At 37.9% G+C, this 18,963-nt stretch overlaps 1 protein-coding gene across 3 annotated transcripts in view; it reads right to left on the bottom strand.

The window, feature by feature from the left end:
* The window catches only part of MGAT4A (alpha-1,3-mannosyl-glycoprotein 4-beta-N-acetylglucosaminyltransferase A), an 80,226-nt gene that overhangs the window by 22,017 nt on the left and 39,246 nt on the right, over positions 1-18,963 (bottom strand). For all 3 annotated transcript variants that reach the window (XM_069770038.1, XM_069770036.1, XM_069770037.1), the window contains 4 exons: positions 8,482-8,528; positions 7,778-7,891; positions 7,088-7,163; positions 5,591-5,705 (listed from right to left, as the gene is read on the bottom strand). In XM_069770038.1, coding sequence (XP_069626139.1) covers positions 5,591-5,705; positions 7,088-7,163; positions 7,778-7,891; positions 8,482-8,528 — 352 coding nt within the window. The remainder of the gene's footprint in view (positions 1-5,590; positions 5,706-7,087; positions 7,164-7,777; positions 7,892-8,481; positions 8,529-18,963) is intronic.

Genomic DNA, 18,963 nt, shown 5'->3' on the forward strand with positions numbered 1-18,963 from the left:
TTTTCAGCTTGTCACACTTCCAACTAAATGGGCTCACAGTTTTCCTGGTGATTCATCTCTGCCTAATGCTTTCAATAGTATAGGGCAGGAGAAGAGAAAAATATGAGAAACCCTAATCAAACACCAGCTGAAAAATGGGACTAATCAGATGTTTCTGGAATGTTTACGGGACTGAAACCATCATTTCTGGATGACACCTGCTGAGGTAGTCTGTCAGTCACACCTGCTTCCATAGGAAATGGACCTTCCCATGCAGTGTCAGAGAGATCCACAATACCACACGATTCTGAAGACAAAAACATCCCCACATTATTGCTCCAATCTCAATGGAAGCAGACTGACTAAAGAGACAGTTTATCCTCTTCCAGGAGGTATACACAGTCATGCTGCTCTGGAATCCTTTTCTTCTTCTGCCCAAGGAGAGAGAGCAATAGAACCACAGTGTACATTTTTTCCTTTGACTAGCTCATCTTCTGAAGAGCACAAGGATTACAGTCTTCAGTTGTCATCTATGGTGAAAAGACACTCACAGACCATGTCACTTAAAACCTGAACGTTAAGGTAAGGGATCCTTACCTACAATTAAATAAGCAGAGAAAGACTGAGGGCAAGAGTAGGCATTTACTCTTTTCTCTAATTTAAGTTATCCTAATTTTACCTAAAATAGAAACAGGCTTTCAGCAAACAAATTATTTACTTCCATATGCCAAACTTGTCTAGGCCCAGAGGCACTTTCCTCTAAGCCTAGACTGGCATACTACTGTCAATCATGCAGTCAGCCACCCCTGACTTGGGGAATAATCTAGTTAACACAGTGATGTCACAGGACATGCCAGGAAAAACCAAACAAAAAATCCCTGGTACATCCAACTGCAACTAGTCAGAATATGCTAGGTAAGCATCAGCTGGCTGTACCTGCACTAGCACCTTCAGACCCAACTGGCCTCTCTATGTTACACTACCCAGTACTGTGGAAGGGTTCAACAGTGCAGGCAAAGCCTTCTGACTTTAATTTGTAATGATCACTGGGCCGAAGATGAACAGGCAACACCCTATTCCTGAGACAAGCCCTCGTCTCCCTTCAGTAACCAAGGACAGACATCCACACACTATTTGCTGAAGGGCTGTCACTGCCTTCCACACCCAGCTTGGCACAGCTTTGCCCCAGCTCCTTCCCCTTCAGTATAACACAGCATCCACCATCTGTCATTTCTGCCTCAGGACACCACCAGCCCAGCACAGCAGTACAGCCATGGATCAATGTCCCCTTTTTCTCCCCCAGAACGCTCTTCCTACATCAGGTCAAAAACAGGCCTCTGCAGCAAAGCCCCTGGTAAAACACATCTTCAAAGCTCTGGACCTCTGACTGTCCACAGCTACTCCTTGTGATGGAAAGCAGCCCAGTACAACTCCTACTGCACAGATCCGATACACCAGCCCCTCTGAATCCAAACCAGCCAAGCCCTTGCCTGGCCTCTCCTGAACAAGGGTAGCAGCAGCAGCCTGGCTTCCCTAGGACATAGCCATAGCCCAAGAACAAAAAGCAGCATTTGCCAAGGTCCTGCAGTCCTGTGGCCTCCCACGCAGCTGCAGGTGAGGAAAGTGCTGTGAGCCATGGAGGCATTGAGATGCCATCCAAATCCAGCCTACAGATTGCCCACTGGCCAACCCCAACATGCAGTCAAAAATCATCAAGCCAGAGAGACCTAAGCAAAAACTGCAGTCAACACACACTGCCTCAAACCAAAGACAATGTGAAAGAATTGAAGCAATGACTCATCCTGCACCATGTTTGTGCACTTGGTACAGTGCATGAGAACAGACATAAATCAAGGAGACTCTGCTGACAAAATTTCAGGGGTTTCAGATTCTGGGTACATACAACCTACCCTTGGAAAGAAACTCCAAAATCCAAAAGAATTAAGATTCAAAGGTAATATCTTGCTCCATAAATCCCTAGAGACTTACAAAATGTGGAAGACTTTCTCCATATTATTTATCTATATTGATAAAAGCGAGAGCCAGGACTGAACAAAAAAAAAAAATATATTGTGGAACATTTTCTGCTATTTATTGTGCCCTGCCAAGACTTCTATCTGGTTCTCAGTCCATTTAAATGCTATCCTTAGTGAACTATTCTGGCCCCCTCAGTACTTTGTTGGCAAGCACAAGACACACAAAAAATGAAAAACTTTGTTTTCTACAGCTCTCTGAACTGCAAGTATTTAAATAATTCATTTTCATTCTTCCACATAAGCATCATTAAATGTATTCAGTCTATACCAACAATAATTTTATACCTGCAAGCACATATTCTAACTACAGTTGAAGTCTTTCAATGCTTTCCTGTTAATGAGATGCAAATTACTGGCATTAAAACCAGAACCTCTTTGAAGTTATTTAAATATCTCAATATTTGACTTGATCTACTCTTCCCCAAACTTCAACTATGTGGACAGCTTGAGCAAAACTATAATCAGAACAACTTAAAATAATCAGAACAACAGGCCTTAAAACATCAGGGCACAGTAAGATTCAGAGGAACTGTATAAGACAACCAAAAGTCTGATTTCAGACCGCTCCATTAAAAGTTTGTGACAGCTGGCAGAGTATTATAGATCCTCTGGAAAACAGTTCAGCTCAGAGGCAGTTGGAAGACAAATCAATATGTCTCATAAAAAGCTAGTAGAACTCTCCTATATTGTGTCAGGGACTGCAGCGCAAACCAGAATCCAGAAGAGCAAGAGATGCATCTCCTTCCACAGAGTTTCTTAGGCAAGGAGCATGTGTCTCACCCATTATTTATTAGATACTTGACAGCACTTAAGACTATGCTTTCACTATTAAAAAAACACAAAGGAAGCAACTTCTGCTCTGTGGCAGAGGTGACAGAATTCTATAATCCTGCTGTCAGCCTAAATAGCTGCACTTCCCACCTCCTCATGTAGTACTTGCATAAATTAGATTTTCAGTTCAGAAATACACTAGGACAAAAAACATTTTTACCTTGCGCTAGTGAACTTGCAACCTGATTAAGGTTTCCAATAGCTTACAGCAAATCAGCCACACCTCTCTTTTTTAGTGATTATTTCTAAATCAGTAGCATCTAGGCAATTCAGTGCCCTACTTTCTCTTGTAGACATCTACACATAAAACTCATCCCCAGTTACAAGCAACTACTTTTGCTTTTCTCCACAGCTATCTGCATTACCAAATTACCACAGTATCAGTCTGCATCAAGATCCATAAAGGGATAGCAAAGATGAGGCAAATCTACATTACTTGCATAAAATTTCTAGGCAATATATGGTTATAGTACACCAATGTGTCTCAAAGCCAGAAGTTTTAGTCACTTCCATGAATACTAATTTTTCTCTCAAAACTTAAAAGGAGGATAAGTAACAAAATTGGGAGGAAAAAAAGCCCTAATTTAATTTGCCAGGTAGAAAAGTGACATTAAGATGTATAGCCACAGCTAAACGCATCTGAAACTCTACTGATATGATCTAATCAGAGGCAAGCAAATATGATACAAGGAACAAAGATCAGGGATGCAAGTAGCAGGAGCTAAAAACTAAATTTAACTACAACTATTGTCAGAGCCTACACTGAAAAAGAGTATATAGACAGTATAGAAAAACAACTTCAAAATATTTTTAAACAGTTGTGCAGGTGATTAAGCCAAACCTCAGTATTAAGAACTACCTACCTACTCCTTCTGGCTTAGACACTGTGCCCTCTATAGCAGCACTGGGAATAGAAAGGGGTGTGAAACACACAAATACACAAATAATAAATGATCTGAAATACATCTGCATGGGGTAGACAGTGCATGTCCTAAACTGTAAGTTGGTTTTACACCCATTTTGACATGTTGATCTTACAAAACTGCAATTTGTAAGCGAGTACGCTTTACTACTAAAATAGGCAAATGTAGAATGAATGTGAATTACTTCTATAGCCCAGGAACTTCATACAGAATTTAAAGTGCATAACTAAAAGCTTAAACTCAAATTGTGGGTTTAGTTGGGATTGAGTTTAACTGTTCAAAAGTAGAAACAAAGTCTAATCAGATGCTGGCATTCAACCAGTCTCTGCAGCCACAGAATCACAGAGAGTTGCAAGGGACTCCCCAAGAGAAGAGACAAGTCTATTTAGGGCAAAAGCTCCAGTAAATTATTTAAATTATTATTTCTCCATGACAGGCAGCTCCATTTCTTGTTTCTCCCTTCCACCTCTGAGGCCACAAAACCAGTCCCATAACTATTTCAGCAACAGGGCATCTCCACTGGTAGCCCAAGGCAACCAAGCAGATTGGTTATGTGGTGGCCAGATAGATAAGGAGACTTCCCACTGCCCATTTTCTCTCCTCTCCATTGTTTCTGTAGGTTAGACTGACAGGCAAATGTACAACGTACCATTTTGTACCTTAACGTAGCACGTTTAGGAGATAACTACTGTTTTCCTTTCTACTCAGTGAATCTCTAAGACCCTGAAAGTCAGGGAACTATTGCCTCAGCACACCTGATGCTGAGCTGGACACAGGGTAGTACTTGCCATTCACACAGTGCCAAGATTCTCAGTGCTACCATTAAGGGTCACTTGAGCTAAAAATGAAGCTTTCTCTGGAAATTAGATCCAAAGTAAAAACAAGAACAAGAATTTCCAAGAGAGTGACAGAATTCAGGACTGCACTTTATCTGTTACATGTAGGATTTTCTTCCTGTTCTGAGCTCAACTTACAGCCTTTGCATTGAAATCGTTTGTGTTGACTACATACAGGAACCTCCACATTCTGACTCAGCTTTTGATTTTTCCTCATGACAGATCATGACACATCACTGCAGTAATGAAATAACCTTTTGATTTGTAAAATCCCTTCAAAACTTCTCTTTCATTGTTCTTCTGTTAAGCCTAGTACCTCTCAATAAAAATGTTATTAGTGTAAGAGCAATGAACCACAAAGTAATTTCAACAGCACCCTGGTAGTCAATCTGCAACAGCTCAAGATGCTGCATTAGCTTCTCTCACTGCTGTTCATGGCAAATGACAGATAGACTCTACATGTAGGAAGGAGCAGACTGTCATAACTTCTCCTTGATGGAGTAGAAAGGTGGAGGAGATAGAATAGGCTTTGCAACAAAGACAAACTGATGCCTGCTGGCTCTTGAAAATTTTGGCACAAACACTAATGAAGTTGTTTTAGGTGGAGTTAGTTTTCATGCTTTTTTCTTTTACTTCAGTCAGTTCTGTTTTAATGATATTTTTTGTTCTAACGGCAGCTAAATTCAAAATAAGTCATTCCTTGCAGTTCAAGTGTTAGTACTTTTAGAAATTAATTAACTTTTGGTTATAAAAATGCCCTCTTTTCCAACAGTTTGAGTTTGCCTTAATCATAAAAAAGTATATGAAACCGCTGAAAAGGAACACCCCCATGGGTTAAACCAGAGTTCCTAAAAAAGCCAATTAATTTCTACTTCTTGGTCTATTTCCAGTACAAAGAAGATAGCTTTGAAGTCAGATCACTATTAATTCACAGAGTCTGAGGATGAATGTGTTCTTTCAAATACTAAAATGAACATTTTCTTACCAATGAAACCCAGCTGAGAAAATTCTAGAATCATCCAATCTTCAGAAGCAAGCTGAAGTGCAAAATTTTTTATTGTGCTGAAATAATTCTGCTTGACAACGATGTCATCTTCAAGCTAGAGGAAGGTAGCAGTGATACCAACATAAATAAAAAAAGCACCAGCAAAGCAATAGGAAAAAGTACAGCTAGGAAATACTGATTTATAATATATTGCTAACACATAGCCATATATTTCCAATGCAAGCGCTGCTATAAAACCTAGACGCTATAGCCAAGAATAACTATTGTAGGGATCACAGTCTTTCTATTTGTGGAGAAGTAATCCAGAGTCTTTCTGTACACAAATGTATCTCAACTTACTACTTCAGAACATTGCTTTTCTAGCTTCTCTTTTCAGAGGAAAATCATCCATGAAATTATGTTAGACTAAGTGGCATCAGTAGAACAAGTAGAATATCTGTATTATTTGTACGCAAACATGACACTATCTACTGATGCACCTAACAGCACTGAAGGAATTTCTCCTCTGAGGCAAGAAGCTAAGAGACATGTTGTCTACAGAGGCAGGATTCATTTCACATGGCGTTAGCTGTCCAGCGGAAGAACAGGTGCATAGTCCAAACTAAGCATCTAGTCCAGGCAGCAGAACTGCCAAGATGGGGTGCTACAATCCCTTTAATTCATAGTAAGTGCAGGCCACTGCTTTAAGGATCCTACTTCTCCTGTCCTTTCTCCCAGTGCATGCATGCTCACCCCCTTGTGCTGGCACTAATATTTGCGCGACTGCCTAGTTTCAGGAAGACTCTCATGTCATTGGCTGTGTAGCTTCCAGGAGAGCTGTCTCCAACAGATCTCAGAAAGTAGTCAGCATAACTTTGTAAAAACTTGATGAGATCAGTGGGGCATCACAAGCGCAGCTACTCACTAAATCTGCAATACCTGTAGGCAAGGCTTCTACTTCAAAGCAGCAAGACACGATAGGAACAATTCTGAGCTAAATTAAATTTAAGAAGAATTGCTTAACTCTGTTCTTGAAAACCCCTTTAAAAAAAGAAAAAACAAGTCTAGCAACACATTGAAAAATGTATCTGTACACAAGAGTCATATGCATCATACACTTGCCTTCAAAAGAAAGTGAAAATGGATTTTAGCTTGATTTCCACTCTCAACTGTGCTGGTGGTTTTTGCCTAGGTGACTCAACAGTAACTCATTTGGAGCACAAAGGAAAAACAGTAGTTAAGCTGTCTGCATTCCTTCACTTTTTTTACTAAGCAGCTTATGATAAAATAAGTCACATAAGACAAATTACTTTCTACTTCACAGACAGTGTCCTCTACAAATTACTTCCTCATATACCATAGCCTCCATACTTAATGCCCTCCTTCAACTATGGAATAAAGTTCTCTCTGCTCTGTGTAGGTCCTTCTGAAGGTGTCCAACAGCATAATTTCTGGAGACTCATTTGAAAACTTGTCTCAAAACAAAGAGAAATTTACCTGAATGTAATAAACCCCCTTTTTCTGGGCATACATCATAAGAAAACAATAATCCAAGTTTTGTTTTGTTCTCCATCTGAAATTAAATTAAAAGATTAAGGATTATGAAAAAAGTTATTTCAATACATGCTGGCAATGCAAAGTAAATCTCAGTATGAAGAATGACGCATATTAGTGCAATGTTAGGACAGCTGCTTTTGGCATTGTTGCCTCAGGAAATCCTCTGTCTGAAAAAAAGGAACAATGCTTTTGCCTTATGCTTTAATACAGACATAAAACTGGTTTAACTTGAATCTGATTTTGTGAAAACTACCAGACATTTCACTAAAAACACATGTGCATTTTAAATGGTAATTCAGCAGGAATTACTGGGTTTTACACTGTATTTTGGGAAGAAAAACAGTAAACAAAAAAGTCTACATATAAGAAAAAAAGCATATCAAGTCTCAGTACTCCTCCCAAAGTTTAACTAAATTAATTCAATCAAGCATCGCATTAGGCTCCAATCATGCACAGAACAGCATGCAGATAGGAATGAGATGGATTCACAGAGCACTTTTAGCATCCCCACACTTTCAAGAATTACAGTAAGAAAACATTTCAAGAATTCACATCCCACTTGCCATTTCATAAACAACAAAAGTGGGGATGTGGGAGGAGATGGGAAAAGATCTGGGGGAATAAGCTAACCTCACTCTCTCTTTTGAGTCTCCAAATGTCTCTTTCAAGTTTGTCAAGTCAGGATAGTAAGTTGCAGGAGGGGCTATTACTTCCACCAAGCCAGAATTGATCTCTGTAGAAAACCTGTCAATAGAAAAATCCTAAAGTCACATGAGAGATTCTGAGTACTGTAGACTTCCTGCTTGCTTTCTGTTGGTACAGCTATGTCTGGCTACAACAATGACTTACTCAAATAAGGCATGTAAAATAAAAGTAGTATATAAAAAAGTATTGTTTTCCTTAGCACTTCTTCAGAGTAGTATAGCCTCCTGCCCAATAATCAGAATTCTAACTAGATTCTAAACACTTCTTTTGCCTTTCTTTTTTCAGAACCTGGTGATTTTTTTCTATAGTTCTCTTTGAACATATGGAATACAAGGCCCTAACACAGATGTCACAGATTTCCATTCATGTTAAAACAATCCCATCTGTTTATGGTGCACCAAATAATTTAATCCCATTTATTGCTTTACAATTTAACTGACTGAATCACTGCCCCTCAATTTGTCATCTATTACTTTTTTTGTTCGAAAGTCCAAACTCCCAAGAAACAAAAATGTGTCGTCTCCTATTTCCAGAATACTTTTTATTACTTATCACAACCTAATTTAGGAAAAAACAAAAAGCATACCCACCAATAAGCCAAGAAATCCCCCATTAAAACTACAACTTACTCTTTTTCCAGGCTTGCAACAACGCTGTTAACATAATCAAGATCAGTCTGGAAAAAAACAAACACAAAAAACGAATAGAATACTTAACAGTTGTGGAGCTATTTTTTAAAAGAACCCAGTAAAATAAACATTGGAGGTAGCTGTACTTGAAAATCAATTTCAGCATGTAAGATATTTGAGTAATATAGGAACACATCACACATGAACTATGTCTTATGTCTAATAGGAGAAGAAACTTTTTTTGTAAACAGAGGGGAATAATATTTGCCTCATATCTTCACTTAACAGACAGTTCTAATCCAACTGTTGGTATTTTCGTGCAATCTCTCACGCTCTTAATGACAAAATGATCACTGAGCATTGTGTAGTAAGAACTTCATATTATTGTTATATAATAATAATATATATGAAAATATTACCAAGGAAAGCTTTCTGGAAAACAGGGCATTGAACACACTCCTCTTTTGAAAATACATCTCCTAAACTTTGCATTTAAAGTGTGGATGCCCCAACCACAGATAGCAATGAACATGCTGTTTCCCTGACTAGGGTTGCTTTTTTGCATCAGAGACTAAACTTGAGGGACTATCAATCCTATCAATAACCTCGTTCTTAAAGATGCACAGATTTTAAAAATTACTTGTTGGTCAAAATACAAATTGTGACATTCTGGAAAAGTCTAGATCATCTCACTTGCCAGAACTGGCCAATTATTCAGCCTATTCACTTGGTTGTACACATGCATTCCAGGAGAAGAGAGTTTGTGAACTCACAAATGTGACTGAAAACCCTAATCTTTGTTATACTTACTAATCTAATAATTTGACATACTATTTATCAGTTTTCTAAAGAAAATTTACAGTCTATAAATCAACCCAGATTCTGGTGGCTCATGAGGATTCTGGCGAAATAGCTGCCTTTGAAATGCTGGAAACAAAGGAACAGTTCATACTTTTTCTGATGAATTTGTAATGCAGGTTATCATTAAAGGATTATACACACAGAGAATAAATCCCTTCCAAGCATTTCTGTAGAACCACTAATCTTGTTTGATAAAGGTGCTTACCCTTTGATCTTAAAAATTACCATTCCTATTTTAAAAGATTTATTTTTATAAAATCCAACATAATACCACTGACTCACACTTTTCCAAAAAGGGCAACAGTGGGTTTCTTTCAAAAGCAGGTTCTAAATACTAGAAGAACATGTGAGTAGAAAGCATTTGTTATAAATTTTTCATACATATTTTCTTTGTAAGTGCTAAGCCTAGTGCTGGACAGAAGTGCTAATAAGCAGATAAAGTATTCACATTTTTTAAATTATCCTGCAGTGAGTTCCACACAAGGAGACTCACAAGTCCATATGGACCTTGATATATCACTAAGTCTTTAAATACACATATGGATTGTTCACACACAGTTTATTACTGGAATGGAGTTTTAAGACATAACTTTTTCTGCTGTGTACAACAGTTGCAAATCAGTGACCTAAGTGACTATCTAAAAATAATTTTAGTATATCCACCTTTAACTGAAACATTTCTTTTTTCCTTTTTTTTAAACCTTTTAAACATTAAAAATACAGAATTGTAGTTTAGTCAGCATACGAAAAAGACAAACAATCTGAATTTCCAGTTGGCATGCCAAACTTAAATTAGCCAGTCTAGCATTAAAAACTCAAATACTTGTTAAACAGTCCATACTGTAATTGCATAGAGAAATGCAAGATTTTTATATATTTATATATAAATATATATACATACACACACAGAGCAGAAACACAGCTAGTTTATATACAGTATTCCAGAGATTAAAATAAATACTGAACTTCATCCCAACTGGAAGCATATGCTTGGTCACAAGCCTGTGCATTAATGCAAGTCTCCTTAGAGTGCACATAGTTTTAACCTATTTTGCAGATACACCATGAAGCCTTGCTAGTGCTTTTTAAAACCTTACACACTTATACAGAATGCACCACAATCAGAAAAAAAAAAAGAAAGTCTGCAATAAGAGGGTTTTTCCCTAGTTCCCCTTATTTGTTTGTGTCCTTCACGCAAAAGGTTGGCAGTTTCCCAGTCAGAGCTGCAATCACAATAGCTTCATGTTAAAGAGACTTAGCCTGCAGTCTTCCAACCTCATATTGTAATCTGTGCTGCTGTCACATGAAGTCAAGATGGTCTGGTCTAGCTGCACTGAACACGAGATACAGCAAGTACCACTGCTGGGTTAGTAGGTAACCTTCCTTCTGAATCAACAATCACTGCATCTGCATAGTGCAAAAGGAGATGCTGCTTTTAGAATGAAAAAGAACCTTGAGATTAATAGAGTTGATGTCGTTTTTCACATGATCAAATGCATTAAAAACTTGAGATCCTGCCATTATTTCTAAATAAGCAGTTGTATTCATATCTAAGAGCAGCATCTGAGATTCAGAACCAGGATTCCAACACCAAACTCTTCTCCTCAGGATAGCAGGTTGACTGTCATCTTTCCACATCAGAACATCCAGAGGCAACCAACTCTCCTCATTACCCAGCCTAACACTAAGTGGGATCTTTGCCAACACCCTTCAGCTGTGGACATGTCCCAGGAAGGTGGCACTTTAAGTTATTTCGCACAACCTCATGAAATAAGTATGAGAATATGCAATAAATTTGATCAAGCTGTGACTATAGGCAAGGGAAGAGTTAACTATAGAGAAGACTGTAGGGTAGCAACAGAAGGAGATCTGGAATAGCCAGATAATTGCTCTAACCTAAGGATCTTCTAAGCAGTATCAATAAATTCAGCTAGTAACTGAAAAGGAACAGGAAAAAAAAAAAAATCTATTATTGACCAAAATCTGTTCCACATATTTGAGGAAGAAAGCATTTACTGCCTTGACAAAATAAGACCTAAGGTCCTCTTTATCAACCTGCAGGTCACAAGACTGCTGAAAATTATGAACTATATATAACATGAAGGAGTAATACCCTTGTCCTCTCTAAGAACCTTAAACAGGACAGGAGAAATCCAGATTAATTAAAAAATTAATTAATCCAGATTAAAATGTTGTCCATGAAAGACATGGCTTCCAGTGAAGATCATCTGGTAGATATTAGGTTGACTTTGGAACAGCTATGATGAACTTAAATTCTGTTTCATGGTATCAGTGCTGCTTGCAACTATGGAAATGAAATGTCACTGGTGATCCCAACCAAAGCAGCACAATCTGTAAGACGATAGCTATGCATGTTTTTGTCTACCAGATCAGAAGGCAATAACAAAACCAGAATTTTTCCTTAGTAAAACTCTTAAGGTTGAAGATTAAATAATCCCTAGGAGTTTGGGACCCAAGAAAAAGAAGCAAAAATGAACATTTTAACAACTAATCCCTTTAAAGCAATTAAATGCAAATTGTGATAGGCCACAACCAAAGAGTTAACAGTGCCAGCCACAAAGGTGCATCTTATCAATAAATCACATGAAGCCTTACAAACAAGTTTGTCCTGTTAGGTGAATCTCTGGGAAATAATGAAAGACATAAGTAGGGGTGGTTATTTCAATATCAGCAGTTCATATCTTTCCACCAGTTCTTTCTTCCTAGTCATATGAAATCACTGATCTCCAAGAGAAAGCAAGAACACTTGGAGCAAGACATCCTCCTTTTTTCATTCATAGCAGATGAGACCAAAGATTGATCCAGCTCAGCATCTTGCTTCCAGCAGTGGCAGCCAGGAACAGATACATAGCAAAGAATTAGAACAGGACAAGCATACACAGTACTCCCTCCTGCTACCATACACGCTCCAACTACCTGCAATTCAGGTTACTTCATGAGACTCCTCTTCAAGGTACCTCGCCAGTATCCCCTTGAGCCTACCTAAACTTTTCAGCAAGAAAAGAAGATTTTAGTTTATGAGATCTATGGAGTTTCATAAGCCTGTGAACATGGCAACATCTAAGGTTTAACTCCTTGCATCAGCAATTTTGATGAGACACACATATAGACTGCTTTGATGAATCTCTCTAAAAGAAAACTCAGAGTCTGTTGTGGAACAAACTAAAGTTCAAACTGTCAGTGAAATAAGTTTTTAAATTTCCTCAGTTTTTTGTAAGATGCTGCCCTACAACTCTCTAACGTACCTTCTCTAGTTTAGGTGAGGCTGCATTTCAAATTTGCAATTATTCTAAGGTTTGTCTGAACAAACATTGTTATTCATAACAAACACACAAAGAACCAGAGCAGCAATGAATTTTCCATTTTTATTGATTTATATGAGTAAGCATGTGCACAGCAAAGTAGTAGAATATATAACCTAGCAGACAAAACAAGAGGTTAGAAAGTTCTGATTAACAGCTAGCCAACTATCAGACAAAACCGAAGATTTCTAGTTTTAAGAATCAACCCTTTCATACTGTTAAATCCTACCTACTTCTTACCTTCAAGAATGACAGAAGGTAGATTGTTTCTCAAAATGTAAGGAAAACCATCGCATTTTAGACCAAAGGTCTACTTACTGTCTTAGCAGTAGCAGATGCATAGAAAAACAAAAGATACAATCATAGAATATCTGAAGTTGGAAGGGACCCATAAGGATCATCAAGTCCAACTCCCTGCTCCTCGCAGGACTACCTAAAACTAAACCATATGACTAAAAGCATCACCCAGATACTCCTTGAACTCTGACAGGCTTGGTGCTGTAACCACTTCCCCGGGGAGCCTGTTCCAGTGACCTACCACCCTCTCAGTGAAGAATCTTTTCCTAATGTCCAGTCTGAACTTCCCCTGACGCCGCTTCATTCCATTTCCTTGTGTCCAATCCCTGGTCACCAGAGAGAGGAGATCAGCACCTTCCCCTCTGCCACCCCCCTTGAGGAAGCTGTAGACTTCAATGAGGTCACCCCTCAGCCTTCTCTTCTCCAATTTTAAAAAAACAGGTGAACTCATCCACTCCTTGTAAGTCTTACACTCGAGGCCTTTCACCATCTTGGTTCACCCTCCTCTGGACACACTCTGATAGTCTGATGTCCTTATATTGAAGTGCCCAAAGCTGCACACAGTACTCGAGGTGGGGCTGCACCAGTGCAGTGTAGAGTGCAATAAACAGGGCATGTACAGAATGAACCTTCTTTCCCTTCACATACCTCCCAGTTCTTGGTAATCAACAGTTTATAATTCCTAGCCCTGACTGGTATCCATATCATTAGATTCAATAGCTCCTCCTGGATCTGGTCTTGGTGAATTTGCCTGATTCACTTCAGAATACCCACTCATATTTCACAATATCCAGTAGTAACAAGGTCCACAACTTAGCTACATACTAAGTGAAAATATTGTCTTTGCTTTAGATTTTGCTTCAATTTAATTTAGTGGTACCTAGATTGCACCTGTAACACCATCTCAAACCGATAATCGGTTCTAATCCATGTATGTAAAATCTAAACAAGCAAAACAGTGAGTCGAAACAGGACTGGAGCCAAGCTGACACACAGGCAAAGCAAGCACACAAACAGTTTGCATCAGACCATACAAGATGTGGTCTTGTACACGTGGTACTGCTAGAAGAACCAAAATAGCCTTGAAGTTCAGACATCTGCATTCCACTGTAAAGCATGGGATTCGTGTCCCCACTTTTATTTCCTGTCTTAGCCCTCCTGCAACAACTTATCTAGTGATACTGGATACATTACAAATGAAGTTTTACTTAGTTTTTCACTACTCTTACTCCAATTCCCATGACTCGTCCACTTGATGTGATCAGAAGTGCTAAACGCTGGACTTAGGAATATGAAGTGCTACAGAATGACAGCTGCTATGAAAAATTAAACTGTATGCGTTAAACTGTATGTGTCAACACTGGCACCTGGCTAGTGAAAAACCTCATTTTCACATTAGGTTCTCCAAATGGGGTGAAAAATAAACTACCAACAAACAAAAACCACAGAAAAGCATGATAGAATGCCATGATACAGAGCACAAGCAATGCAATGGTAGCATTTTCTTATTCTGGAAGTTTGACTTGCAACCTTAGCTTTTTTTAAAGCTTTAATTTTCAAGATGCATATTGAAATGCTTTGCAAAATGTACAAGTTTTCAGCAGTTGACTCTGCTTTGAGCAGTGGCGTGGGACTAGATGATTATCTAAAGGTCCCTTCCAATCTCAGTGATTCTCTAATCTCAGATCCTGCCTTAACAGACCAAACCTCTGTTTGGATTAAATTTCTATTTCAGTTGTCAAAGAGTCAGTTTTAAGAAAAGAAGTCCTAATAGAAGCAAAGATGGCACTAAAATTCCAAAGATTTTTTTCACAAGCGACTAGGAAAGGAAAGTAAGGTGCAGAATATCAAGATACTACAAGTTCAAGAAGAGAAGCTACAGAGAAAGAGGGGGGGGGAAATTCAGACATTAACTGTACAGTACATTCTAAACAATGTGGTTTACCCAGGCTGTTAGATTATCCAGATCTTAATTCTTAAATTAAATCTACTAGAAGCAAGCCTTAACTTATTCAAGAACATCTTCCAAAAAAAGAAAAAAATCCCTGGCAAACACCCATGCTAATCTGCAAAGCATGGTCATTTCATTGCTTACTAGTTTCTACAATTTTATTTGATCTTTTGTCATCCCTGTAGAATAGGGGTGGAATAATTTTACAATGTTTTTTAAATAATAACAAACAATTGAACTGCCTCCAGAAAAGGCAAAGCAAACACGTATTTGTCTTGAAATGGTGAAAGTACATACGAATATAATTACCTATATACAAGGCATAAAAATTCACATAGGAAAAAGCAGCCACTAAAGTGGCATTTGGACTTATTTTGGGATATTTATGCAGTGAAGAAAAAGCCCTGAGGAATAAAAGTGCAGCAGTTCACACCATTCCAGTGGTTGCAATAAAGTACAGATAAAAATAAAGCCTGTGGAAAAAGGTAATAAGGGTTAGAGTTCAACAAATGCAACTGAAAAAAAAAATCTTTTCAGGAATATAGTGTCTGCTTTCAGATCTGAAGCAGCAAGTTCAAGTTAAATACAGGGAACATGAGAAAAAGATGCAAGCAAAAAACAGGAATGCAGAATACTGTCATAACATAGCTGTCTAATGTTACATAAGCCAAATGTAGCCTGTGTGTCCTACATGAGCTAATGACTTCATCCCTCCCGTACTGAAAGTTCCCACTTTACCACACAAGTAAGAAATATCGTTCTCTCTCCAGTCGTTTCTGTAATTAACCCAATTCAGTTCAGGACAGGGTTTCACAATGCAAAGCCTTTGGCAGCAATAGCTCCTCGAACGTGAGGGCATACATCCACATGGATTGTGCTGTGAACCACAACACCACATCAGAGAACAAGTTTAGCTTTTAAGAAAGCCAGCCAGAACAAAAAAAAAAAATCAAGGAACAATTCAAAACAGGACATCCAGATGAAAGTTATATTAGTGTCATATAGCCTTCTACTAGTTTTGTGCATATTACAGATGAAGCCTGGTTTGTAGAGTCTGAAAGAAAGCAGCATATGTGGCCTGGCAACCTGGGGAAACTTCTTCTTGTCATTGGGTGAGCCTGTAAATCATTGAAAAGGTTGTTTTCCAGAAGAAGATAGGTAGTTGCTGTGTGCCATCAAAAGCACCCTTCTATGATACGTGTTCTTTATTTGGAGGACAGAAGGAGTTTGCCCTCATTATCTGTAGGCCAAGGCAGACCACAATAGCAAAATTTGATAGTGTTATCCAAAACTTAAAGTGTCAATTCAGTTAGTCATCCAGGTCTGAAGTCCATAGTCTTTGGGTACCAAAGATTAGGTGCCAAAGAAGCAGGGATTGCAACAGCAGCTTAAACATCTCAAATTCTCACTGACAGGCCAAGCTACCCTTCCAGATACAAGAGCTGGCAGTATATCTAGAAGCTGTGTTCATCCTGATCAGTTTTGAATGAGAAGTCCAAAGCAAAAGCTATCATCTGTGTAGGCCTTTAAAATTACCTGGTAAAGATAATGTATCATTTGGCACAATGGCCTTGTCTAACTTCGATTTTTTTATATTTTTTTTAAATATATATATATGTATGCATATGTATATGCTAAGATCTATTGGTCTTTCTCCAACTTGAGATGTGCAGTCAGATCTTTTGAGGACTAGGAATACACTCTCCAGGGCAGCTCCAGGAAGGAGCGGCTCTCAAGTTTTCAACAACTAGCAGAAAGCATGGAACATCTCTGTAGCCGGGATGCTACTAATACATCCAGGTTGAGAGCAAGAGAGACAAAATACTCCTTTGTTTTCTATCAAGAGATCTGCTGATCAAAGAGATCTATAATTCAGGTCCAGAGCAAGAAAAGGTAAAAAAAACAGGCTTGTTTATTTTGCTGGAGAAGTTTTTCATATTGCACTCCAATGTTAATACATCCAAAACAGGTTCAGCAAGGTTTGACCCAGTATGTGCACTCAGTGCTTAATTTGCTGAGGCTTTGTTCTACCAGCGCACAAAATGGTACCTTGCTGGGTGCTTGTGTCACACAGACCCAACCAGTAAAGAAACTTTTCCAAAAAAATAATAAAGAAAAAAAGATTCTCCACAAAAGGAGCACAGAGAAACACTACTGAAGATCAACATCTTTTAATTTGGCAGCCACTGTTTACATAAAGAGATGACACAGTGACAGTAAAAGATAATCAAGATATGCAAGTTTTTCTAGCCTAAGTGAATTGTATACACATAAAACAACAGAGTAAGATCTGAATAAGCAATATGCAAAAAAGTGTAATATATGGGCTAGTGCTCCAAGAATAAATGCCTGGCCAATTATTGCCTAGTCAGATGTAATCAGTAGTATACAGAATTAGCAAAATGCTTTTGCATACCTGTAGTGTCTTCTGATTCTAACTGAAATGATTTGTCTTTCTGATATTTTTTGTCAAATCAAGGACTTATAGTCTTTCCAATGCACATTGATTACTGTTTGTACAAAAAACTGTGCTAAGTGCAGTCACTGATTAATGAAGTGGCCTGACAATAATTTGTGATATATTTAGAACAAGTCTAAGATGCAGTTTCTTCATGATAAATGAGATCTCCCCACAGGGAAAAAAAAAAATTGCTTACCTACCAGAAAAGTATTTTAACTTCTCCTATATTCAGTAGAGTGTGTGTGTGTGTATATATATATATATACACACACGTGTGTGTGTCTGCTGTTCCACTATGATGTAAAGTACTTCAAAACCATGTTTCCCATGTTAATTACAAATCCTGTTACACAAAAATACTAGACAACAATTTTAATCTGGAGTTCATAGTTTCTTAAACCTAGAACCTATAGTTCATTCTGAAAGCAAGTTCTCATACAGAGCAGGTTTATGAGATTTAAATCGCTTGTTTCAAGTCATCTGATGAGCCTATGAACTAGCTACACAGTGAAGAGGAATAAAAAGATTTTTAAGTATAGAGGTATAATGAATCATGCCTATTTATTAGTCATCCTAATGAATACCTGCAAATTATTCTGCAATAAAGTTACTTTAACAAATTGGAGAACATGGACATATGTCAGTTACTGGGACAATTGCACAGTTTACTGTCAAGCAATTCTAGCATTTATTTAAATTGGTGATTAGATATCACATCAGCTGAGATATTTTAGAATTCCTCAAACTTCCAGTATGGAAATTTACTGTGTATGATTATATTACTGAGAAATATCTATACAGTAAATGAATATGCAGATCTCTTTATTTAGCAACCATAATGCATCTATATTTACTAGCTCATCTGTTTACACTGTTCATGCTGTTTGCAGAAGGCCATTAGCCTTAATTTTCAACTTGTTTACTAGTAAAAAAGTCAAATCTACAAGAAAGTAGTGAGATTGAACTGCTAAAAAGCCAGCATTATTAAAAGAGGGTTTTTAGGGTGCTTAGCACAAAGAGATTACAGTCCATGACTATGGCTCCCAGCAATGCTTCTTAAGAAGCAATTATCAATCTGATTTCTCAAATAAAGTCAGCAAGAAAATACTAAAATCCTTTTAAAATACCATTTTCACATAATTCTCTCGTAAAAACATTTTTGTAGTCTTGTGCTTTTTTTGTTGGTACAAGCTATAGAGAGATAGTAATTTTAAGCTTATTAGCAAAATTACCTAACCTCACAGTATGACCATTTCTTGCTGTAAGCTGCACAGATGTTGAGTGGAGGCCATGCTTTTTTTCAGATACTTTTGACATAATTTTTAATACAAGCATAATTGGTCAAAGTTCTAATGTATTTTTAAATAAGCCTTCATTAATTAACACACACATGTTAATGATAGCAATAGTCTAACGCATTTTAGGCTAGGAAACCCCACAGACAAAGCTATTTTAAAAACTAAAGCCCTTTCTTTTGTTTAAGGAGAAACAGAAGTCCACCATGGGAGCAGGCTTTCCTTCAAGTAGCCAGAGAAAATGCTTAATAAACCTACACTTTTCATCTTGCAGAAGGAAGCTGAAATATACAG

This window comes from Haliaeetus albicilla, chromosome 25, assembly GCF_947461875.1.
Source record: "Haliaeetus albicilla chromosome 25, bHalAlb1.1, whole genome shotgun sequence".
NCBI lineage: Eukaryota > Metazoa > Chordata > Aves > Accipitriformes > Accipitridae > Haliaeetus > Haliaeetus albicilla.